The sequence below is a fragment of the Cryptomeria japonica genome, chromosome 3 (genome assembly GCF_030272615.1).
Source record: "Cryptomeria japonica chromosome 3, Sugi_1.0, whole genome shotgun sequence".
Classification (NCBI taxonomy): Eukaryota; Viridiplantae; Streptophyta; class Pinopsida; order Cupressales; family Cupressaceae; genus Cryptomeria; species Cryptomeria japonica.
The window spans coordinates 34,471,338-34,498,304 of NC_081407.1; the positions used below are offsets into that span (position 1 = coordinate 34,471,338).

General features: G+C 36.7%; 1 protein-coding gene across 7 annotated transcripts in view; it reads left to right on the plus strand.

Annotated features, from left to right (window-relative positions):
- The window catches only part of LOC131046734 (uncharacterized), a 267,983-nt gene that overhangs the window by 153,541 nt on the left and 87,475 nt on the right, over nt 1–26,967 (plus strand). For 6 of the 7 annotated variants that reach the window (XM_057980518.2, XM_057980525.2, XM_057980523.2 and 3 more), the window contains one exon: nt 17,375–17,509. The exons of the other annotated variant lie outside the window; for it this stretch is intronic. In XM_057980518.2, coding sequence (XP_057836501.2) covers nt 17,375–17,509 — 135 coding nt within the window. The remainder of the gene's footprint in view (nt 1–17,374; nt 17,510–26,967) is intronic. 7 annotated transcript variants of the gene reach the window in all.

The window sequence follows — 26,967 nt, forward strand, 5'->3', positions numbered from 1 at the left end:
AAAGCTCCCTCCTTTACAATTGAGGGGGGTCCCCCTTATATAGGCCTCGAGCCATGATTACATGCAAACCCTAATTAGGGTTTTCCCTAAAAGATTCTCCACACATGATGCAACAAGGTGGGAATCTCCAATTAATAACCCATCATGCCCATATACAATTAATTCAAAAGTACCCAAAATAGCATCCATTGCGCATTAAATGCACCACCTCCTTTAAATTTGCCCAACATGCGTTGAATATTCATCCATGCAAAAATCACCCCATTATGTCATAAATGCTCCATCATTTCCACATGCGGCGGCTGCATGCAAAAGGAATCTGCCATAAATTCAACATGCAATGACTAGGTTGCCATTTGGTCAAATATTCCGGCAATGAATGTGCCACCATACTGCCATGCGTTCAATAGATCCTCGCCATGCAAATGGACTCTGTCGTTGTATATCCGCTCCTGCACATTTGGAATTGTTGGAGAGGGAAAATTCGATTCAGGAAGAATTTTCTTGAAGTCTTCTCAACTTTCCTTGCTTGAAGAAGGTTTTTCATCAATTCTGCCCATTTCCTATTTTTTAGGAAAATTTCCAAATTAGGGTTCCATGGTCTAGGAGAGAGAAAATTCTCCTACGAATCCAAATCTATAAAACTTTTGAAATTTGGATGTGATTTGATGCTCGAGAATGGATTTTTCAAAATTTTCTCTGGAGGGGATATTTCTTGTTCAGTTCATCCCTGATTCCTTCCTTGCCTTAGAAATTTTATGTTCAATTCATCCTTGGGTGTATTTCTTCCTTGCTTGGAATTTTGTCCCGAAGGAAGGAATTTCCAATACTTAGCCAAATTTTCATCTTTCTTGGAATTCTGTCCTGAAGGAAGGAATTTCCAACACTTAGCCAAATTTTCACCTTTTTCAGGAACTCTGTCATGAAGGAAGGAATTTCCAACACTTAGTCAATTTTTAGTCAATTTTTCACCTTTCCTTTTCAACATCCCTATTTTTTAGGGATCCTCCTAAAATTTAGGAGTCCGTTCATTGGATGGAGAATTCTGCGACAATTCCGAATCTATAAAATTTTCCACACTGTTGAGATTCGGTGTCTAAAAATAGCAAATTCAAAAATTTGCCCGAGGGGAATTTTTTTTTTATTCCCTCGACTCCTTGGATTCCATGCCTTACGCAAAATTTCTTTTTTACCATGCCAAGGATTCATGAATTTTCCTTCTGTGAATGGCTTTCTCAATTCAGCGCCCCAGCCCAGACTTGGGCGCATTTTCAACATGTCCATGGAGAGGTGGAATTTTCCACTTGTGAATGCATTTCTGGTTTTGGCACCCCAGCCCTAACCTGGGCGCATTTTGGAGATGTCCATGGAGATGTGGAATTTTCCACTTGTGAATGCATTTCTCATTTTGGCGCCCCAACCCTGACCTGGGCGCATTTTGGAGATGTCCATGGAGAGTTGGAATTTTCCACTTGTGAATGCATTTCTGGTTTTGGCGCCCCAGCCCTGACTTGGGCACATTTTCAACATGTCCATGGAGAGGTGGATTTTTGCACTTGTGAATTCATTCTTGGTTTTAGCGCCCTAGCCCTGACTTGGGCGCATTTTGGCCATGTCCATGGAGGTGGATTTTTGCACTAGTTCCAGACTCTTCGTCAGGATATAGATATGAAATATAACATTTTTTCCTTTCTTATACTTTAAGTTATATTTCATATATATTGTCAGGATGTTTGAGAGTGGTTTCAGGTCCATAGAAATCATAATGCAAATTCTGGATTTTGGAAGATCTTCCAAATTTCCAGACTTAGTCAAATTTCAGGCCATTTTCGGATCAGGATGACATTGGTGGATTGATGTGAATTTCTGGACTTGGATGATTTTGCATGCTTTCCTCTTTTGGAATAGGTTCCAAACTTAACCATTTTTTGACCCAAATTGTCTGCCTTCTGACTCTTCCGGATTTAGAAATGGTCTTCAGGAACGTTCAGTCTTCAAAGATATTCAGCTTTCAGTGTTTTCCTGCCAAAAATAGATTTTTCCAAATAGTAAGTGTTTCAAAATGTCAAGGTTTGGGCAAAATAGGTCAGAAAAGCACTTACTAAAAATAGAAACTTACTAAAAATAGAACTTACTAAAAATAGTAAGTTTAATTTTGGCAAAATTAAGACCAATCCGAGACTTAGTAAAATCCATAAAAAATAGGAACTTTCTAAAAATAGAAAGTTGCTCCGTTTTGGCTCAAATTTTACTGGGAGGTTCCTTGAAGGGTCCTGATTCCAGATGTATGTTCAACTTTCTCGAAACCCTAACAGAAACCCCTAAAATTTAGGACAGAAGGCAAAAAACCCTAAAATTCACAAAACGAGTCCCAGACTTAGCCGAATTTGCTCAAACGAAAGGCAGACTTGACCAATATGATCCTCGAACACCTGCAAAGCAAAGAGACTGACGAGACTGCTGCGAAAAGACCACAAAAACGCAAGCCAAAAAACCGGGAAGGCCTAAAAAGAAGGGGGTCCCCATTTGCAATGGGGCGATGTGTGAAAATGTCACAACACTCACCTCATCAACCAGTGGGAACTAAACCTCCTGGGCAACTTGTACCTCCTCTTTATGTGTGAAAAAAGCTTGTAGAGGTCTAGGAATGGACCTTGACACTCTTGCAACTTTGTGTCCATTATTACTTTGTTGGCTGATGTTGGAGCATCTGGGTGCACGTGTGATCCTCATCTTTGGGTTCTTTCTGGTTTGCTTTTATTTGAGTGCATTGCCTTTTTGTTTGTTGCCAATAGTTTGATTTTGGGAACATTTTGGCTCAGGGTTGATCAAACTTAAATAAGCTCTTTATTTTGGCCATCTTTTATGTTGGAAAATTAGTTCCAAAGTTCGATAAACAATTGATGACCGACAACTTTGTGTGTTGGCCAAGGCCTTGGTCGCCAACATGAAATCTTGTTGAAAGTATTGTTTTTGCCCAATGGTGCAGTTTTTGAACCATTTGGTTTGCTGAAGACTGATATTGTTGAAATGGTTTGGTTCATGAACTTCAATTTCTACCGAAAGGCTTGTTTTCACCCATTGTTGCAGTTCACAAACCATTTGGCTCACCAAAGATCAATATTGCCGAAATTGTTTGGCCAATTCTTGAATTCACAAAGTCATAAGTTGAGGAAATCTCAATTCTCTAGGAGAAAGAGCGTCGTCAAGCAGAAGAGAAATTGAAGACAAGAAAAAGTGTCTCGAAGGCTTGTGTTACAGCCAATATTCAAGTTCTCAAACTCATAAGTTTGCTGAAACGCAATTTTGCCAAAAGACAGTTGATGACAGTTGAATACCAATAGACCTGAAATCAAATGTTGCCACGTGGATGATTTTGATTGAACTGAAACATATGGTGGTTCAACTTTCTCTCGAAAGACAAATCATGGAATGTGAATAGGGAGGAGAACAAAGAAGAGGGAAAGAAAATGGAGGAACAGTAGGAGAGGGGGTCATAAGATCATACAAAGGCATGAAGAAGATTGTAGAGAAAGAGAACTACAGTGTTGTGTAAAGGGAATAATTCCCTGAACTATACAAAACCATAGTTGAATAATTAAACTGAATGTTTAGAGTGTTTGGATACTAAATTTTGTTATATGTTTTGATGTAGAGTGTTGTGTTTGATTTTTGGTTCTTTTCTAGGCTTATCTTCAAACTTGACTGCACAATTGGCTCATAGAACTGTTTTCCCCAGTATTGATTGTATCACCCTGTGAATTGTTCTGAACCCGCTGTGGCATGTTTTGGTTGAATTTGGAAAGCATTTTGGATATCATATCTAATATTGCATCAAGTTTTCTTTCAGCTTGGGTGTTTGGACTGATTTAACTAACCCTTCCCTTGTGTCTATCCGCCATGTCTCTAGGTGTATTATGATGTGAATACCTGGTATTATTGTCACTGCTATCAACCAAACCCCCCTGCACTTTTTGAGCTACTGCAAAAGGATCTCAGTTTTCTTTGTTCTCTGGTGTCGTACCTTAACTCTCTGTCACTCATAGATGATATGCAAACAACAAGTGTTAAAGCACAGGCGGGCAGGATAAAAGGCTCTGATACCACTGTAAAGAAACCCCCTTATTTAAAAAAAAATAAAATATTTTGGCCGATGAGCTTAACAATATGAACATGCATTTGATATTAAAGTGCGGTCAACATTGATGAATCATTGTTTAACAGTCAACTAGTTGCAATACATGTTTATTGATGTATACACCTTAAACATAAATAGTTCTTTATACATAAGCATTGTTTCAAAAACACAAACTCAAAACACTTCAATATAGATGCTAAAAAATGAATCCTCAAAGGTCTGAAGTAATTTTCTGCAAGTGGACAGGTCTGATTTGGTCTTGAAGAGTCTGTTACAGAAGCAAACACCTTGTAGTTAGCCTCTGAACATACAACAAAATCCCACTGATGACTTCCAATAGGTATATGAACTTCCAGCTCGTCAAACCATACTTAGAACAGCAGGAAGAATCATTAACTCGGGTCTGAAACCATTCTCAGCAACCTACAATTTTTGTCCCTTTGTGCCAAAACAAGGACAGTAAGCCTACAATCCTTCAAAAGTCACAAAATCTACTATCCAAACACTGAACGAACACTTGCAGCTGCAAGTGATACCTGGATGTCTAATTTGGAGGGTGGAATGTTTCCAAACACCCAATGCCCCACCCTTCAATTCTCACACCAAACATTTAACAAGTTGGTACAACCCGCAAATGGTACAAACGCTTCTAGGAAAGATCAATCCCCCCAAATTCTAAATCAACTGCACAATGATCACCTAGCTCACAAGAATTGATTGGTTCAACACACACAAACTTTTGATGAAAACCCTATCTCATATGACCTTATTGAGAGGTACGACCAGCATTGGAAAGGTGTATGAACATCTGCAAAAAAACCAGCAACCTGCCAAAACAACTCCAAATTCACCAAAGACCAAACACCAATGACCTCTGAAAACTTGCAGTCAATTTGTAATGCCCCCTTCTTAGCCAGAGTCAACAGATCTGGATCAGTCTATTAACGAAGTCCTCGTAGACTAATAAGGACAAACAAAGGACACTTGACAAGTGATTTTCTCCTATTTCAGAGGGCACTTTAGAGTAAACATGGGTTGAATCAGTCGACAATATTGTTATCTCCAAGTTGCCAGTCTAAAACTGCATTAAACTCTAGAATGTCTCCTTCAAAGGCATACATGAGTCTAGAGAGAGAGTGAGGTGCTTCCTTGCAAGGTATCCATGAGGAGAGAGAAAAAAAGAAAATAAAAAGAGAGATTAAAGTTGATGCATAAAATTAAAGTGGTTTTGTTGCAAGTTGCGGGTGGAGAAAAGCCCGCAATGGGCTACATATATGAGGGCATGGATAGGGCGAAGTAGGGCATCAAATCCGTCTATGAAGGAGATGAGAGCAAGTATGGTCCCATTTGGGAGATCATTGATAGGAGATGGCATCATTAGCTTCATAGGCCCATCCATGCAACAACCTATTATTTGAATCCGACATTCCATTTTATCCCTTCTTTCAAGGTTGATGTGGAGGTCCTTAATGGGCTATACTCGATCATGGAGAAGATGGCTCCTGCTGGTACTACTCAGATAGAGCTTATTCGAGAGCTACAGTTGTTCTCAAATGCACAAGGGGAGACCTTCTCTCGTCCTATTGCCAAAGACGGTAGGACAACTATGATGCCAGGTAAAAATAAATTGTAAGGCTTAATTTTAGTTTTATTGTATATTGTTAAATGAGTTTATGAGTGAGACTGATTTTATTTATTTTTCTCATTTCAAACTCAGATAATTGGTGGAGCTTTTTTGGTCCAATGACACCAAATATTCAGAAGTTGGCCTTGAGCCAACCATGCAACACATCTAGTTGTGAGCACAATTGGAGTATGTTTGAGCACATATACTCGAAGAGGCGCAATAGATTATCTGTGGAGAAGATGAATGATCTCGTCTTTGTTCACTACAACCTCCGTCTGAGAATGAGAAAGAATGCATTAGTTGACATCTGCTGTCTTTAGTGATGATGACACTGATTGGATCGACCAGGTAGATATAGAGGCTGAGGCTGTAGCCATGGCAGAGGAGGAGCAAAGAGCACGAGCAGAGACAAGAGATTCAGAGGCAGATACTGATAGTGACAGATGTTCTTGATGTTGGTGAGCATGGCATGGTGTGACAGGGAGCGGCTATGGCTGCCGAATCATCTAGGACCTAGCTTAGACGCCTTCGCAGGGGGCTGGGGCCAGAGGGTGCACGCTCCTCTGAGCCATAGGCTTGTAGTTGTATTTACCTTTGGTATTTGTGTGGAACATTTGATAATGATCATATGATGACATGGATTTTTTATTCCATGATTTTTGTAATATTGTATACATTTGACAATATTTATATATCTATGTTTGTTATTTCCTTCAGCTACAATTTGCGTTTATGCTTATGTGATTGATGTATACTTGTGTATGTAATCAAATGAGCCGAGTTTGATGATGTTATTGTGTCTTTAAGGTGTATTCAATAAAGGGTGCATGAAACAAGTTTTAAATATTTAAAAATCTCTAAATTTCTTGAGTTTTTCACTTTCCCCAGTCCAATCGAGTCTGACTCTGAGTCCCGAGTCCGAGTCCCATTTCTTTGCTTAAAACACATTTATAATATAAAGTTTCACTTTTTCGTAAGTTCTTATTCCCATTGAGAGAATGAAAGGGGAAGTGAGAGATAAAAGATTGGTTTGAGTAAAGAAGCATATAACATAAAGTGAGCGCTCCATAAGGGAAGATTGTTATGTGGGAAAAAGTAGTTATTATTCAATTCATAAAATCTGATTAGAGTGTTAGGGTTTCAGCCCTAATTAGGGCATGGATCTAGAGATTCATAAAAAGGCAAAATTGAGGGAGCAAGGCATTATGCTGGACAATATTTCTCTTTCACTCCTCCCTTGAGGATCTTGTGGTTTTGAGGCCCTTGGAGACGTAACCCTCCATTGCTGCTGCAGATCTACAACTGTGAGAGACCAGCCAAGGGTGTGAAGAGAGACTCTACATCAGGGGTTTCCATTGAGCTTATGGTGAATCAGTTTTGAAAGTTTTTGAGGTTTCCTTGCTTGTGTGAGAAGCTGTACTATCTTGGTTTGGAGGAATTAGCAATATGTTTTGAAACCATGTTTGCGCAAGGGTTTTATCAGCACATTAAAACAGATTGTGAGAAGACAAGGCAGCGATTTTGAAGAACCTTTGGAGCAGCTTAAGAAGTTGCATTGGTGGCTGTTTGCTTGGTTAGCCGACCCCCCCCTCTGCAACAATTTGGAAGTTCATTTGAGTCGCAAACCTCATTCTGATCAGTCCCTTATTGTTAGACAATCATTTCCTATACAACAAACAAATCTGGTGAAGATTGCAACAGTTAAAAGGGGTCTGAAATCCATCAAATCAGGCTTATATCAGGCCGTATTGACTGAAGATTTTGGACTTCATAAACAATCCCAACTCAAGGGATAACTACCGTCTATGCACTACAACACCATTGCCCCCAGCGGACTACCTTGTGACAACAATTTGGAGAGGAAAGGATCAAATTTCTGATCTTTGTGAGCTAATTTTTTGAGTAAGCACCTCTTTTCTGAGTGAGCTGCTTAGCTGTGTGTTTCATCAAGAGTTCAATTTTTCCTCCTCAAACCACCAGGTATGTTAGTAGAGGATTAAAGGAATTCTCTTGTTTTTAATAGAACTATCATCTAGAGATCGATGTACTCATTTTAGATAGAATACATGATATAAGTATTGAACTTAAATGTGATTTCAAATCAGTTTTTAATCTACTTTTGTTATTAGAAGAAGACATTTGTTTCCTTTCTTTCAAAAACTTAAAACGAAAAAACAACTACATCTTCTATAGCTTTCGTCTAGCTCTGAAAGATCACATTCAAAGAAAAGACATATAGTATTATTAATTTAATTAAAGAACAAGCAGGTGTTCTTCTCCTAGCATTTAGAAATTTAAGTGTCCTCGAGAGGGTGGGACATTATACAGTTTACCTTGAAAGATTTCATATTTTTGAAACCTTGAATCCCCAAACACTATGATGATCAGTTTGCTTCCTATGTGAAAACTCCAAATGAGCTAGGATGGATCTTTCAACATCAAAACTAGTGAACATTTATGAGTGGTTTCATGCTGAATAAAATCTTGGGAAACTCAATGTTTACTTTGACATCATCTCGGTATGTGTGCAACTCTCAATGCATGAAACCGAGAGCCAAAACCCCTTTATACGGAGTTGTAGCGAAAAAGAGCAATTTAAAAATTCAAATTTATTCATTTGCCTCAAAAAGGTCCCTTTCAAACGAGCTAGGATGGATCTTTTACCATCAAAACTAGGGAACATTTATGAGTAGTTTCATCCTCAATAAAATCTTGGGAAACTCAATGTTCACTCTGACAACATCTTGATATGTGTGCAACTCTCAATGCATGAAAATGAGAGCCAAAACCCCTTTATATAGAGTTGTAGCGAAAAAGGGCAATTTAAAAATTCAAATTTATTCATTTGCCTCGAAAAGGTCCCTTTAGCAATTTAAAAATAACTTATATTAAGTTCCTCTTTCCCTTGGTGTCCAACTTGGGGAACATAACATCACTTTATAACATTAAAACACTAAAGTGAAGATGAAAATGTTACTTTATAACTTTAGTGCAAATATTTAAATAATTTCAACCAAATTGTAGAAAGCCCCAGTAAGGCATCGGAAATTGGAACTGATCATGTGGAGACATAACTAATGTTGAAGAAGGATGTCAGTGCCAAAATGGGCAGTTACTACAGATAGTAGTATTCTCCAAGAACTGTGGAGAACAACCCAAAAGGCCAAAAACGCTACTAAAAGCATAGCCATCAACTAGAAAACCAATTGAACACCCACACAATTGTCGGAAGCCAAGAAAAATGAACCGGAGTTCTCCAAGAAAGCTAGAGTCCCGTAACCACCACCACTTAGGCTATGGGAACTTAGGAATAGGCTAACAGATTTAGATAGATTTTTGTAAGTCCTTGAAGGGATCTATGGCAGATCCAACAACATTATAATCACTTTGCTTTTGAAGGTTGGTGCTTTCTACTTTGCAAGTTTAGGAGGTTGGAGCCTCTTACTCAAAGAGATTGGAGTTTCTTGCTGAGTTGGTGCTCAGTGGAGGGGATTGGTGTCTTTTGTGGGTTGTTGCGTACGACACTGTAAGATTTATTTTACAAAAGGCAATGTTTTTGTCTTGGTTTTCTCCTCCAAGGGTTTCCACGTAAAATTGTGTGTGAATCTTGTGTTCTAATTTGCTAGATTTTACTTGTGTGGATGTTTTGATATTGCTTATGATTGCTAAAGTTATAAATTGAAAAAGTAGTTCTTATATTGATTCATCCCCTCTCTCAGTATAATTGTGTGTATTTTCTTCAATTGGTATCAAAGTGGGTTCCTTCAAAAAAGCCTAACCATTTGAAGGAAAGATGTTAAGAACACACATGGTGAGTCAAGAAGGGTTTTCATCAAGACGAGCTCCATTGTTCGATGGGAACAACTATGCATTTTGGAGTGTAAAAATGCATACTTATTTGATGGCTTATGGATTTGATATATGGCAATTAGTTGCGGATGACTATGTGGCACCATGTACTCCACCTACCAATCAAGCTGGAAAAAGGGCAAGCGAGAACAATGCTAAAGCTATGAATGCAATTCTAAGTGCGCTAATCGAATCCAAATTTGTCTAAATGACCTACTACACTTTGGTGAAAGAAATGTGGGATAAGCTTGAAAAGACTTATGAAGAAGATGACAGTGTGACAAAGACTAAGCTAAGAACCCATATGAGACAATTTGAAAGTTTGAAGATGAAGGATGAAGAAAATGTTGTTGACAATTTTCTTTGTGTGGATGAAATTGTAAACACTATTCATGGTCTTGGAGAAATGATTGAGGATAAGGTTATTGTGCAAAAAGTATTAAGATCTCTTCCCATGAGATTCAATGCAAAAGTTTTGGCCATTGAACAGATGAAGGATCTAGATAACTTGAACATGGAAGAGTTGCATGGCATTCTTACAACATACAAAATGAGGACCAAGAATGAAACGACATCAAAATGAGAAGCTTCCTTCAAAGCATCAAGAAGGATAAAGAACAAAGTTATAACATCAAGCGAAAGTTCAAGCCATGAGGAAGAAGCTAACTTTGTAAAGAAATTCAATAAAGTATCTAAGAAGCGCAAAGGGTGTACTCTCAAATGTTTTAATAGGTCATTATGTTGCCAAATGTCCACGGGTTGGAAGTGAAAGCAGTGAAGAGGAAGAAGTATATTACGACAAGAAAAAGACGAGAACCATCATAGCAAGAAAAAGTACATTCAAGGAAAATCCAAGAATAAGAATTTTTGAAGACACAAGAAGAGCCTATATGCCTAAGAAAGTAATAGCTCATTTGAAAGTGATGAAATCTTTTCGAAGAACGAAAGAGAAGAAATTCTTTTCATGGCCATTGAAGTGAAAGAAGCAGCTCCAAGGGGCGAAGATAAAAGAAGTGAAAAGAATGAGAGTGAGGAGGATACTATAACGGATCTTGAGGAGGAACTTTCTGTTGCCATCGATGAAATTAAAAAACTCAAGAAGAGGAACTCAAAGCCGGAAGATCGAATTCAAGAAGATGGTGAAAAATCCAAGAAGACAATCATGGACTTAAAGGATTTAGCTGAAGAAGCCAAACACATAGAAGATGTTTGGAAAGAGCAGCTTGAATTGGAAATTGTTTCCCCAAGGAAGGAGATGGAAAAGGCTAAAGAACAACTCAATAGAAACATAAAGCTCAATAAGAGTTCTGAAATGTTGGAAGATCTTATTAACTCACAAAGATCACCATTTATCAAGTGGTCTTGGTTTTGATGGTGGAATCTCACAAAAGGAGTTGGATGGTAAGAATTATGCCATGGCCCTTAAAAATTCCAATAAACAAGTAAGGAGGTGAACAAAGAAGAGAATAAAAGGGAAGAAAGCCAAAAACAAGCAAGCAAAGATGAAAGCGCGAAGGAGGATAAAGCTTCATAGTTTCAAAGAACCAACAAGGACAACCTCAAATGGTCCTTCCTTAAAAGAAAGCCATGCACTACCAGGCTCAACTATTCCTTTTATGGTTATTGTTTTTCATGCAATCAATATGGTTGTAGATCATTAGAATATAGAGTGCGTACAAGAGATAATTTCGGTTTTTCATAAGGAAAGTTCAACTCTTTTGCTCCTCTAATGGATTATAACATCATATGTTATAAGTGTAATAATTTCGTGCACATAGCCAAATTTTGCAGAAATACTTTTGGTGAGTCTCCAAAACAAAATAAGAAGAAGAAGATTGTGACAAGAAAAAGGATGAACCAAACAAAGTTTGGAAGAAGGAGCAAAAGAAGAGATCTACGCTTGTGCAAGTGGCACTACATGCTCAAGATGAGAGAAACCAATGGTATTTTGACAATGGATGCTCGACTTACATGATTGGCACAAAAACAAATTTCTCTCTTCGAAAATATTGAATGAATGGTAACTTATATGTTGAAGGATTGGCACATAATCTTCTAACTGTGAGTCAAATTGTGACCAAAGGCACTCCATATTTCATTTCAGATGGAAAACTAATAGTTGATGCCTATAGAATGGATGGAAAACTATGCATTCTTAATGAGTTCAAAAGTGAAAATTGCTACATGGGGCAAGAAGATGAGAGTTGGCTATGGCACAAGAGGATGGGTCACTTGAACTTTGATAATATTGTGAAGATCAGCAAAAACTAAGCCATATGGGACATACTAAAAATCGCAAAACCTTTAAATACCATGTGCAAATAGTGTTAATAGGGAAACAAACAATGAAAGATATCAAGGTTGAGTATAAGTATCCACCATACTTTATGATAATATGAGTGCCATCGACATATTAAAGAATCTTGTTATGCACTCAAGGACAAAAAATATTCTAATTAAGTACCATTTCTTGAGGGAGTAAGTACTTGAGCAGCAAGTAAAGTTGGAGTATATTGCTACTAAGGAGCAAATTGCATATATCTTCACAAAGCCTCTTCCAAAAGAGGCTTTTGAGAACTTGAGGGAGAAATTGGGAGTGATGTCACTCTCATCCATTCACTACATTCTTCAAGGGAAGCATGAATTTGGGGGCAGCTATTCATTGTCTTATTCAAGTTAGCCCCATATACCCTTTGCTGTGTATGTCATGAGAAGCACACAAAAAATATTGAGAGGGCAGGGGGGGGGGGGGGGGGGGGTGAATCAGCATTTTAAGCTTTTCAATTTAAAGCAAAAAAACACATAAAACTTAAGGAAAGCAATCATCAAGATAGCAACGCCAATTTTCTTGTGGAAAACCCTTTCAGGTAAAAAACCACAGCATCAAATAGCTTTTATAAATACAAATGGGCATCACCCCAAATTACAAAAATGAATACCAACTCACTGTTCTATTGAAGCATCGACTCCAGACTCTATACAACCTTAAATGCTCAGAAATTACGTTTAACGGGCTAAAGAAGAAATAACAGCACTTAAAAGCAATTAACTGCACCCCTGAAGCATATAAAATTGTCTTTCAAGAACTGCCCACAATCATTTCTTAAAACTTAAAAGCAAAGCATATCCACTTCACGAGCTCAAACAAACATTAAGGATCATATCCATTCTTCATAAGACTTCTCACACATCTCCCAGTCACAGCCAAAAAGGGTATCACACTAACATTTGCAAACTGATTCACATGCCTAACCACCCATGACACCAAGAACATGTCCAGAACAAAACAATCATAATAGTGACTTCATTCATACAGATATAACATCTCCACTTGAAGACTAAAACCAATACTGCATACATGAACTCAACTCTATATCATCATGTCTGTTTCATTCTCCAACATAATCTAAAAAACGGAGCCCCCGTGGGTTTCCCCACCGCCGCACTTGCACAATGAAGAAAACTCGCGCCCCCCCCTCCTCCGCCATGCAATTCGGCCACCTCCTCCTCCCCGCAAAACAATAAAACCCTAATCCGGTTCGGGTTAGGGTAGTTTTGGGTTTTTGTAAAAGAAAGAAAAAAAAAAGAAGAAGAAGGGTTAAGTTATAACAAAAAAATTAGGTTATCATTGTTTTATAATATTTTTAATTAGGTTACATGGATATTTTTATAATAATAAATATCTTCATATATAACTATATATGTGTTTAATGAATATATATATATATATATTTTAAAATATGAATGCATAAATTTAACTTGAGTTTAATTATTTTAATTAAACATTCACATTTTATATATATGTTATATAAACATTTAAATATGATGTTTTAAATTTTAAATTATTTTGGAGTTTAATCTTTTAGGAAATTTATAATGACCTTGTAAGTTATTTTAGCCATAGGAGATTATTTTTTTTAGTTCACCTAAATTTAGGCTTGTTGAGATTAAACTTTATAGGGCAAATTTTATTATGGATTTATTTAGCCCTTTAGTCAAATTTTAGACACTTTATAATTATTGTTAAAATAATTCATGGGATTTAAAAATCTAATTGCTAGAGTCAATTTAATTAATTCCTACTATAATTAAAAAGGTTAATTGAGAGTAATAATATCTCTTGTCAATTAAATTAGGGGTTTTTGCTTAAATGAATTTATTATTTATTAATTGATGAGATAATAATAAATTCTTTGGAGAGTTAATTTTCCACATGTAAATTAGATTATCCCGTTTACTTAACATAGTGGTTTAAATTAACTTTAGTTGAAGAAGAATTCAAGCGTAGTTAAGACAAGACTTGATACTGCATTATTTTAGCAAACTTAGTTTTATTAGGACATGGTTATGTAATAAAAAAAAAAAAAATTATTCCGTTTGTGCCCAAAAGTTTGGGCATGACAGTTTCATTCTCCAACATAATCTAAAAAACGGCTTAGGAAGAACTCACAACAATTGCTACCTCATGGCATCCAAAATTTCTACACAGACAACCATACAAGTAAACTATGTCATCATAAACCATTTTCTTACCAAGGCTGCCAAATCAACTCACTGAATAGTAAATCCTGATTATATTTTTTTACTGCTCACAAAAGAGTTTCAAAACAAGAAAGAACATCGCCGTTACCAAACTAAAATCCTGTTACACTTTTCAAAACATCAACACCTATTAAAAATAGGTTTGTAACTCAGACACCATCGAATGTTTTTAGAACCTGTGCAAATGAAAATACATGACAAATTGTGCAGATGATGCAAAGACGTTTTTTAAGAGACTGCACACAGCCAACCACTAAGACATTTTAAGAACCAGCCATAAGCTATCCACCAACAAAGATGTTTTTATTAAAAATGTCGGGCACTCAATATTAGTGTGTATCATAATCCAATCTGCTAAATGGTATCCAAATGTCCAAGACCCGTTATAAAGTGCTTGCGGGAAGATCAAACACGTCGACATGAAGAACATATTTACCATAATATATTCCATAGAGAATCGAAACAGAATTGTGACAGGTGTATCTTTTCACGTCACTGAAAAACGTATGCACCAAAGACACCGGAAGAGACTCAAAACAATTTGTAATAAAGTGCAAATATAATACTATCTCTTGGACTACACCCATGCTGTGTCTATACCTCACATGATATGCATCGCACCTTCTTGGACAATAATTATCAGGAATAATTTTCAATCATGAACATAAATAGAATATAGGGGATGTGACATAAAAAGAACAACTCCTTTCAAATACATGTAAGAATGATATTTGGGAACACAATAAAAAATGAATGATGTGTCACTTCCAAAAAGACAAGGAAACAACTGATGTAAACACACAACCAGCTTATGCTGACAAGCAAGCAGCTTAAGCACGTCAAGCAGCTGAACCAAAATTTGACGAATAATCAATAGCTTAAAAAATATTTCATTCCAATCTCTTTTCAGAACTCAACCTATGACATCGATTACAAAATTTGTAACATGTCAAAGGGGGAGAAGTTGAGTAAGGGGGAGCATTTCGGTCAATGGGAGTTGTTTGACCCAGTTCCTCTAGAAGATCTTTTTTTATATGGTTGCCATCAATGACAAAGGGGAAGATTGTTGGATTTATTGTCGTTAATGTTAAAGGGTCCATTAGTGGTATGCAATTTACCATTTGTCAAATCCATAGCACCAAGATCAAGATTTAGTAAACCAAGGGGACGACAATTTATTTACTAAATTGCACAAATAATAAATTATGGCATTCATGATAAAGGTGACTTTTTTAAGGCAAAATAATATTTTATTTTCTGGACAAACCCCCTCTTGGAGCTGCTCCTTGTCAAGGGTGATTAAAATAATTTTTAATTAGTGCCCGTCATCAAAAGGGCTGATCTCCTTGATTGGTGCAGCCACTTTGAGCATGAGTTTTTAAATTAAAAAAAATTAAATCAATAACTACTTGTTGGCGGACCTGGTCTATCACCAAGTCATTGCAATATCATTCTGATTTTAGGGCAGACCTGCTTGTGTATGAAGGGCAGAAAGAAAGTTTTATTGCAGCAATTATTCAGCAGATTTATGAACACATGTTAGTGAAGATATTCAAGGCGACAGATACTATGTAAATTGTGAAAAGATTATTTGCAGATCTGAGTGAGGGTTTTAGAGGAGAATTTTAAGGCATATTTGCTAAGTTACCGGTTCGGGTTCGAAGAACCCGGTACGCCGGTACGGCAAAATTTTGAAAAGGGGTTTGGGTTCGTTTGGGTTCCTTAGTACAAAAACCTGTAAATTATATATATATATATGCAACCTATAAGCATGAATTAAGATTAGCATGTCACATAGCATCATATAAACAACAAAACCAACATAAACTTGTAATCGTAGCATCATGATCATACAATAACAGCATCATATACATCCAAGTCTAATATCAAAATGATAAAATATTCAAGTATCATTGTTTAATTTTTCAAACTGAGGACCTGGATTTTGCCGACAACGCCCCCAACGGGGTCAAGGGGCAGCACCCTTTACGGGGGTCTGGGTGTAGCGCCCCTAGCGGGGTCAAGGGGCAGAGCCCCTTGTGGGGTCGTCCTGGGGCAGCGCCCAGGGCGCGCTCCCTGTCGCGGTACAGGGCGGGGTCGAGGGGCAGCGCCCCCGCCGCCAACACCAAATCACAACCTTCAAACCCACACGGAACTCCATGGTGTGCATTAGTTTTCTGTTTTTTTAAGATGTCTAATTTTCTGCTTTTTAAGGTTATAACTTTCACTTTTTACAAGGCGGAATTGAAAAAAAAATTAAATTTGCATTGTTTTTTGACTTTATGGGCTGCCCAGCCGCCCAGGTTCGACTGGGTCCGCCCGGGTTCGACCCCTGGTCGAACCCATGTCGAACTGGACCCGTACCATGGATCCGGTCAAACTCGGACCCGTACCAGGGGGGCCCAGAGGCGAACCCGGTAACCTAGCATAGTTGTGTAAAGGAGTGGGCAGATTTTTGTTGAAGTCCTTTAAGAGATCTAGGGCAGATCCAACAACTTTATAATCACTTTACTTTCAAAGTTTGGTGCTTTCTACTTTGCAAGTTCAAGAGGTTGGATCTCTTACTCAAAGATATTGAAGTCTCTTGCTGAGTTGGTGCTCTATGGAGGGGATTGGTGTTTCCTGTGGGTTGGCATCTATGAAGTTGTAAAAAGTTTTCTATAAAAACAATATTTTACTGTGGTTTTCTCCCATAAGGGTTCCCACATAAAATCGTGTGTGGATGTTGTGTTCTAATTTGCTAGATCTTACTTGTGTGGGTGTTTTGATTATTGCTTATGATTGTTAAAGTTATAAATTGAAAAAGTTGTTCTTATACTAATTCTCCCCCTCTCTCAGTATAAGTGTGTGTGTTTTATTCACTATGTTCCTTGGACATGTACATTTGCATCTGTTGCTACATAATTTTTGAGATAATCAGTTTCGTTTGGAGGCATTGCTCCTTTGAGATTATTTGCCTGTCTTGTAAGTTTTTGTTATTGATATGCCACGTGCCATGGTATGTTGTTTTGGCAATATGTTTAAATGGTCATCATGTTTACAAAATTCAGCCTTTCTTTCTATTTGGTTTTTGCATATATATTCAATTCATGAAATTTCATTGGATGTTAGTTTGGCAATATGTATGTATGTTTTCCTGTCTATTCTTCTTGCATTTATGCATTTATACCATATTAATTAATCATGTCACTTAGACGACCTGTATTGGTTCATTGCAGATAGCAAGCTTGATATAAGTATAGTGTCACGCATTATTCAAGTGTTGCAGAGAGTATTTGGTAGAGGCTGTATAAAGATAGCAGATCATCTTAGCTTCTTGCTTACATTAATTGTATCTTGCAAGGTTATTCATGGTAAGTTGTGGTAATATTAAACTGTTAGGGTCCTAGTTTATGTTGGACTTTTGAGATAAGAAAAGAGAATATTATTTATAAACATAATTTAAAAATATTGTGTGAATTGCTTCTATATAGTGAAGAGGCATATTGTGGTTATGCAAATTTTGCCTTCATTTTGTAACCACTGTGTTTTTGGTTTGTAATTCCTGTGTATGGTGCTTCTATTGGTGTTGTACGTAGAAACTGAGTTTGAAATGTAGCTGGTGAAAATTGCTGCTAAATTGAAAATGCTATAACTAGAATATATGAATAGCTATAAATGTTAAAAAAAACATGGTCTCTAAGTGACATGTATGGGCACAATGATGAGCACGAGGATGCCATTTTTGGATTTATGATACCATTTCGAAAATGGTGCTTGGTGAATTTAAAGATTGAGATAAAATGTCATAAAAATAAAATCTTAAATGAAAATGATGTTTTTGTAAGTTGCCGTTTGTCATGGGATAATATTCCTTGCAAGTTAATGCTGCCTGAGGCTGTATTATTTTTAAAGTAATTAATCTTGGTCTTTTCTTTCTTCAAAATCTTGCTTATGTTTTTAACTCAATTGTATGTTTAATCAATGAGAAATGCCTTGGTTAGGGTCTTTTGATGTTTCCAGTCTTTATAGTAGACTCTTATTGTAAATAGAGAAAAATATAAATAAAAAAGTGAATTATGTATAAGGAATGTTAGACATTGTTTGTAGATTAGGAGTGGCCTAGTTAAAATTTATTCGCATAGGGGTTTCTCTAGGGTTGCAATAGGGCATGCAATACAACACTTAAGAATCAAAGGGTATGATTCCTATCTTGAAAGGAGATTATGCATCTCTCCACGGTCTCGGTGTTGCTAGGTCTTGGCTTTACAAGAACTACTCAATGGCAAATGAAATGCTGCTGTTATAAGAAAGTTCTGATGATGTTCAAGTGGAGTGGGATGCATAGTTTGGGAAACTCAGGTTGAAGAATAGTTTAATCTAATCCTATGCTAACCAGCTGACAAACAAGAGGAAAAAGATAGACGGAAAGAGAAGAAGGAAGACATAAGAAAAGGGGGAAATAGAGAAAAGAACAAATCCATTATCTACAAGAATAAACATTGTCATAAGTGCGTAATCTCAGCAAACACAACAGTAACAGTATATGGCATTGCCATATTTACCTCAACACATGGCGTACTCTATGCAGGATTCTAAGGAAACATACATTTCATGACCATATTTTAAAGTGAATACAAGAAAGGAAACCTTTACTATTTTGCATGCACAAACAATAACCTTGCAGTCACCCACAACATACATTAAGCACAATTTTTGTATGTTTACAAAAAATACCAGTTCAGATATGATTTCTATGCTTACAATTCATGGAAATTCCAGCTTATGCTACAAATTTTCCTCCACCATTTACAAATTTTACTTAGTCTATCTTTTATTTCAACTCTTGTTTCATAGGAATTTAGAAAAACTTTTCATGGAAATTCCAGCTTATGCTACAAATTTTCCTCCACCATTTACAAATTTTACTTAGTCTATCTTTTATTTCAACTCTTGTTTCATAGGAATTTAGAAAAACTTTTTTGTTTGCAAGTCATTTCAGGTTTTATAGGCATGGACTAGGCTCATGCGGATGCTTCCATGTACATTGAAATTCATGAGAATAACCATGGAGATCAGTTATCCATCCTTAAAGCTGTGATCATTAAATCTTTCACCTACTAATTGTCCATTTACAAGATGAAGGGAAGCATGTTGTTGAATTCTGCATACATGGAGTCAAACCAAATAAATGACTAACTGAATTTAATTTTAAATGTTCCTTGGAAGGATGGAAAATCCTTCTAAGATCATGAGTTTGGTGGTTGCAAGGTCTATATGCTAAGCATTGAGGACATGCATAGGAATGGGTTAAAGGGGCTTGGATGAGAAAATCTGCCTTTTGTTGTACTACCTTATTTTACCCACCTTAGCAATTAACCCATTGATAATGCCCTTGTTGCGAATGCCATTTATATCGCCCAAGTCTTTTGCTTTCCATAGTTCTTAAAACCCCCGATCGACCGATAAAGCCTTTAGGTGTCAAGTCATGTCTATATTGAAAAAGGGGCCCCACCTTATCTATTGGTCTATCGCTTCTCAATGGAAGTTAAACCTAGCTATTTCATGTCGTCGCTCGTTCCTTTTCCTGTCCAATACCCGATCCCCGATAACACATAACAATGGGTCCCTCACGAGTCTTGTATCGACCGATCGCAAGATAGGCTCTTTTTCGCACAGTCTTTTCTTTTCTGTTTTTCTTGAAGGATGCAATCACCCAATGTTCCGATATCAATGACTTTTGAATCGGTGATCTGCATGATGACGTCAGCCGAATGCTTTTCTGTAATGGGTAGCTAATGAGATAATTAATGAAAGGGTCATTTCGAATCCACAAGTGGCGCAACACCCACAGGGAGATGCATCAGACACAATAGTAGCAGGATAGGAGGCAAATGATGAAGATGAGGAGTTAGAAGACAAAGAGGTGGATGGGCCCGTTTCTGTTTAATTTCTTGCTTAGTTAATTGTTTTTTTGATCTGGCTCTTGAACTATTGGTCCCGGTGGACCGTTTATTTGATGGTTAAGCTTGAACTTTCTTTGAACGATTGTCTCCAAGAAACCATTATTTTTGATTAGTTAAGTTAAACTATATATAGATGACTGAAATCATATTAGGGGTTCAAAATTTTTGAAAAAGGGGATACATTGAATTAACAGTATTTTTTCATGTTTTGGTACTGAAGTAAGATTTTCTGTTTAAAAAAGACTTGGTGCTATTTTCAATTGGAATTCTATTTTCATGAGATGCTATCATCTTATCTATATTTGACTGGTTCATTAGATGTGTTGAATGTGTTTCTTGTTTCAAACTTTGTGCTGTAATGAAAAGTCATTCCATATACTATTGTGTGTTCAAATCAGATATTGGATGAGTTGCTGTTAATGATCTTATACTTGGGATTCTTCAGTGGAAATCTTTGTATGGATGTTGATGAATGATTTAGATTGGAGTTATATGGTGATTGGTTTTCATAGTTTGTTATGAAAGTCATGATTGTTTAATTCTGCTCTTTTTATTTCATTTTTGTGAAATCTTGCCTTTCCTGCTTTCTGGTTAAAAGCATAGCCCAGAAAACTCTGAAATTATATCATAAGAGGGAGCTGTACCTCTAAAATTCAGAGGAAAGTTGTAGAGATAATTGCAACTTATCCAATTGTTGATTGATAGTTTGTTCTCTTATGTGGGCATGGAGTCATATTGTCATATTTTTGAAGAGAACAAAATCTGTTAACCAACACCTTAGACATACACAAGAACATTATCACTTTGTTGGCTAGATTGTCCAATTTAGGCTTATGGGAATAGGATTTCATGCTTGTTATAAATGGTTGACTGCATGAAGGACATGTGGTTGGTAGGGATTGGCATGTATGTATCCCAGTAGAAGAGTTTCCAAAGTCCTACATAGGGAGACCTCACAAAAGAGAAATTGGACACAATGAAGCCCAAAACTCTGAAAGGTGAAAAGACTCAAGAAAATCCTAGAGGCATGAGTTTTTGGGACAAATCTTTAAAAGCCTTACTAAGGTTAAAAACTGAAGTAAACACCGTCATGCTTATAAAATTTTGGGATTTTTGCATTTGGGGCAAATATCAAAGACATTGAAGGAAACAAAGCACACGGCCAAGCACAAGTTTGACGAAGAGGCCAATTGGAGGAGATCTTTGATCGCATATCAATGGTGGGCAGCCAAAGGGGACTTAGACAAAGGTGCCCACATCAATAGCTCATCTAGTTTTGATTCTAAATGTTGCGCCTATTCCTCCTAGACTCTATATATGTGCATTGCTTCTAGAGAATACCATTCTCATATTATTTGTGTGTAGATCTTATTATTATGGAAGATCACATTTTGATATCTGTTTGTTCTTAGTGCATTCAAATAAACTATTGCTGTAGATTTCATGTCTATTGTATGCATGATGTGAAGGACATCTTTCCTATATTTTTTAGATGTATTCGTATATATGATTTTTTTGCATGTTTAATACAGATGTAATAGGTATGGTGTATTCCTTGTACATTTTTGTTGTTGTTGCCTAAGTTTGACCTGCCCTAGCTTGTTGAATGTGACATTGAATAAAATTATTAAAAAAAAAATTTAGAAACAAACAAGTAGGGAGTTTGATATAAGTGAAGTGAACAAGTAGGACAAGTTAACTAAACATCGAATAGAGGTTGGTGATGCAACTTCATTGGACTGTCATAGAAGATCCTATTTGAAGTTGTGAATAGATATTCCACTTGTGGATGTTGTTGACAACCTCATGTGGAATGAATGTGTTAAGTGCATGTTTGTTTGTCTCCAACATGCATTGCTTGTCACTAACTTGAACAAAAGATGAATCATAATGGAAAACAATGGGAAAATCTTGAAGTCCCATGAGGACAGTGAAAGGAGGTTAAGAACTGAATTGGGAGAATGATTGACATCATTGGGGAGATTTATGAATTCCAAGAAGACGACTTTACCAATATTAATAATAGTCAAGAAGTTTGAGAACCTGAAATGTTCACCCCTGATTTTTTTGAATTGTGTTGCAAGTTTTTTGGAACCAAATAAAGTAGTTTGCTGATTGTTGTTTCAGATTTCATTCATGATGAAGAACATACACAAAGCATAATACTTTTGCGAAAATGGATAGAACCATTGTGCAAATAGCTAGTTCTTCATTCAAACTTCATCAAAATGATTCAATCAAATTAAAAGAGATTTGAAAATGTTTTGCAGACCTGAAATGTCTTCCAAATATGAAAGTTAACACTCAGAAAATAACCATCTACCAAACTCTATGCCAAACATGACAGGGACGATTTGCTAGTTAATTTTCCAAGCCACCAAACTCCTTGAGAACTGCTCCAGCTTGTTCAAATCTTTATTAGTATTGTTAGGCTCCAAAGATAGAGGTTTTCCAGCCTTCCAAAGTGCAGATTTAAACCTTCAAGAAATCCTACGTGCCCAAGTGAAGATGTATGGTGCTTCAAAATAGTATGATTTGCTAGTTAATTGTCCAAGCCATAGGTGGCAAAGATAGAGGTTTTCCAGCCTTCTAAAGTGCAGATTTACACCTTCAAGAAACCCCATGTGCCCATTTGAAGATGTACAACCCTCCAAGATAGGACGATCTGCCTTATAAATTTAGAACTTCACCAAAAATCACAAATGAGTAACCAAAATGGGGCGCCCAGCTATGACAAGAACTTAGGTAAAGTATCCAGAACTGAATAAAACTTCCTCAGAGATATGAATTAAATATGGCTTCTCTGCGACTCAGAAAATGAAGACCAGCGCATTGAAAAACCTTCCAATACCACGAAACTCAAATAACACTTTATGAATGTAATGGCCTGCCCTAGTTGCACCTAAATTTTTCAATCTTTCTTAAGAGGAATTTTGTCAAACGGTTGGCACCCAAGCTCTGATACCAGTGTAAGATTTTCCCCTGTTCTGCTTAATTTTATCCACTACAACTCAGAATAATTCTGTCAAACAGTTGCCATGCAAACTCCTATGTTCTGTTTTTTTACCATTCAGTTTAATGTTAATGGTTTTGTCGATACCTGGTGCATTTTGTTCTTTGTTTGCAAGCATTCATCCACTTCAGTATATAATATGTTCAGCAACATTGTCAGACAAATGCACGCAATTCCAATTTTAGATTTAATTTAATTACTTCAATTCTCAGAAAATTACAGTCCACTAATTTTAAATTAACTCAGTATATTCCACAACACAGCTCCAATATATATAGTCTATACTTCAAATACAAAAGTTCAACACAGAACCTGAAAATATCTGCCGCCACCTTCACTGCTGGGCGTCACTGTTACCAACAACACTGCTGGGTGTCACTGATGACCTACAGAAAAACCTTGTGAAGCAATAACAGCAACAGGGTGGCAATAATGCAAGGCGATGGTAAGGACCAATATGGCCAGCATAACATACAATCCTTGTGACTTCAACAAGGCTGCATTTTAACCCGAAGTTACCACTTCCTATACGGTTGGTAAAATGATGGGAACCCACCTCCAAATCGAGCTCTAAGTAGTAACAATATTCAACCCCTGAAATATAGCGTAACCAATCGCATTAATGACCTGCGACTTCCAGTTGAGTGTTCGCAGCCCAATCTGATAAAGTCATTGCCAAAATAGTCTGTGTTGCCAAACTGAATATATACACCATCAATATTTTCCTTCCTGACTTTTTTTTTGTAAATTTGCCCCATATCAAGTTTCCTGTAGCCGTCAAACTATGTGTCTGCTGTTGCTCACTGTGTGCCACACACTCCAAAAATGTTTACTACACAGTGTTGAATGCCCCACTTCACACATATGCTGTGACTACATTCTGCGACTACTTCCTAGATGGGCTGCATTTGCTATGCCAAACCCAGTTGGAACAATATACAACTTATCCAGAGCAGGGAAAGGATTGAATACCTGCCATATGCTGAAAAAAGCTTCAGCTTTCTATTCATCCAAAGCCAATTTGAAATTTTAAGAAACTTCCCAAACCTTGTCTTTCACAGGCAAGAGAAATGCCACACTGAGGGATTTCGTCCCCAAATGCCCAGACTCCTGAATTACACCAGAAATCACCAATATTCAAACAACACCATTTCCAAGATGATACAAACTCCATTTAATGCTTCCATTTATAACTTTCATTGGGCCCATTTCCCAAGACACTGTGAATGTGGGATAGATCACTTCCTTTAAAAATATCACTTTCCTCATAAGTGAATAAAGTGTACCTTTTAAAATAAAGTGACTTTATAAATAAATGTACTTTAATTTAGTCACTTTATTAATTTAAACTCCCTTTTTCCTTTGAAAATGACCCTTTCAAAAATATAATAATATTTTGACACTTAAGGTCACTGTTTTATGCGCCCAAGATTTAAAACTTTTCGCCTCGGTTCCAACGAGCTATAACACTAAGGTTGGAATTAATTATTTTAATTATATTTAAGCAATCTTAATAAAATAATTAAAATAACTCATTAATGCACCAAATTTGCGAAACCTTGTCAGAACACATCGGAATTAAATTTCGATCGCACCAGAGTAATCCTAATGAAGAATAATAGAAAACGAGGCCGATTGGGCGACTTGCTAAAACTAGACGGCTTCTCCAAGATTCTTGGAGACCAATCTAGAGGCCAAAAATCACTTTGGAAAGTGGCGTATAACTCCAATAAACCAACCGAGCTCATCAGAAACATCAGATTATTCATTTGAACAAGCTGACGTGACCCGTAGTGTCAGCTTTTAACATGTTATACATTTAAAAGAAACATTTATTCAAAAATGTAACTAACCGAAACGAATGTATCCGTTGCCAATATAGCCGTTAACATAATCATTACAAGTAACATAAAAGGAAGAGAATTCTTTTTTTAGATAACAAGGACAACAATAACTGGAAGTAATTACATTGAACTAAAATCAAACATATACGTAAGATAAGGAAATAAACAACATTGCATTAAATGGAAGAGAGACAGGGTTTAGAGAGTACATTTCAATTGATGCTAACATTTTGAACTTCATAACTTTGTCATGATACTAGTGAGGAGAGAAAGTATCATTAGGGTACTTTTCCACCCGACCACGAACTATCTAGTCCCCTGTGCCATATCCAGTTGGATTTTCCAGGCCCTTCGCAGGGAGGTAACAGAAAAAGGAACTCAATGCCATCTGAGACTTGGTGTTAGGAACTACATGCATTAGTCGGTCATACACTAAGGGTAACTCCCTACTAGTATGATGCTTCTGACTAGAGGTGTATCTGGTACTAATGGTCAGACGTTTGCATGCATTACGCACCACCACCTTGGCCAAGGTTTTACACTGCAAGCACGAATTAACGCGCTGTCAATGATCTCACCCTTCTCGGCAATAAGTCTAAGTTCAAATGAGTTCAACTGAACTCAAAAGGGAGCTAAGGCCATACTTGTGTTTAATGTTCATTTGTTAACAGTTTCAGTACTCTAAAATGTTATTGTTAATTTCTTTCTCATTTAAGATTGCAATGATTTATGATGTTTCAACTAAATCCCTGGCTTGGGAAAATAGTGGGCATAAGAGCCGCTAGTTGTACGTCCAACTCTTAAGTATGGAATATGTATCCATGCCTGACATGTCTCTGCTGTCCTAGCATCTTGAGAGTAACCTCTCAATAGTGATGCTATCTGCATCGAGGTACAATGGTGCTCTTCTACCCACTGCCTTCCTAGGCTAGGGTATAAGTTGATTTCTTAATCTATAGAGGGTAATCTCAATCAGATAATTTTACCTTGGTGCTGTCTTGACTTTTCAGACTTAGAAATATTCTGATATAACTTGAATACAAGGTCATACTCTTCATAAGAAGTCTCGGGTATGAATGCCCTTCTACTAACTGGTATAAGTTTGCACCCTGTGCTGATTATAAACTTTATGGGTTTTCCGGTTTAAGATTGACCGTATGGAGCATTTCTGCACCTCAATACTGGTTATGTTCTTATGATTCTTAGATTTCAGTTTAACGGAATGGTGCAAGTAAACATAACTTCCAGGCTTGCACACCATTACTCAGATATACCTATATTTATATATATAAATACACTCCTAGTAGTGTATTTATAGATGTAAATATATTTATATATTCATTCATAAAAGCAGACCTTATTCATGCTGGTCTGATGTCAGCGTGACCTTGTTGTCTACTCTGGTTATGAAAACTATTTAAAATAGAACAATATTATTGAGGAATTGAACATGTGTTGGGTCTATCCACTATAATTCCAGATTTATAACAACCGAAGGAATTAAACACCTTACTGGTTTAATTTCATACAACATTTCAACACCGAATAAATATCCTGACCTTTCATAACATTTGCATTCACAGTGTTAAACCTATACACACACACACACACACACACACATATACATATACATATGTATACATATATATATTTATGAGTATATATTATGTATTCCATAATTGTGCAGGTATGAGAACCAATTTATAATCTCTTAACCATCCTAATTTTACCAAGAACAGAAGGTAAATCTGATTTGATACAGGATTAAGCAGATATAGTATGTATTTTGTTTTTAAAAACTGCATAAGGGTTAACCCTTCTCCATTCTAGAATACTTTTCAACATTCAAACCACAAAATGAAAATTATTCAGAATTTTCAAGACAATATGAAGAACACATTGTATTTTTTGAAACTTAAATGAGAAAGGGAAGAAGAATTATCAAATTCGCAGGGTATCCAGACTACATGACATGTGAAATGAAGAATCACTTTAGAACATGTATTCCA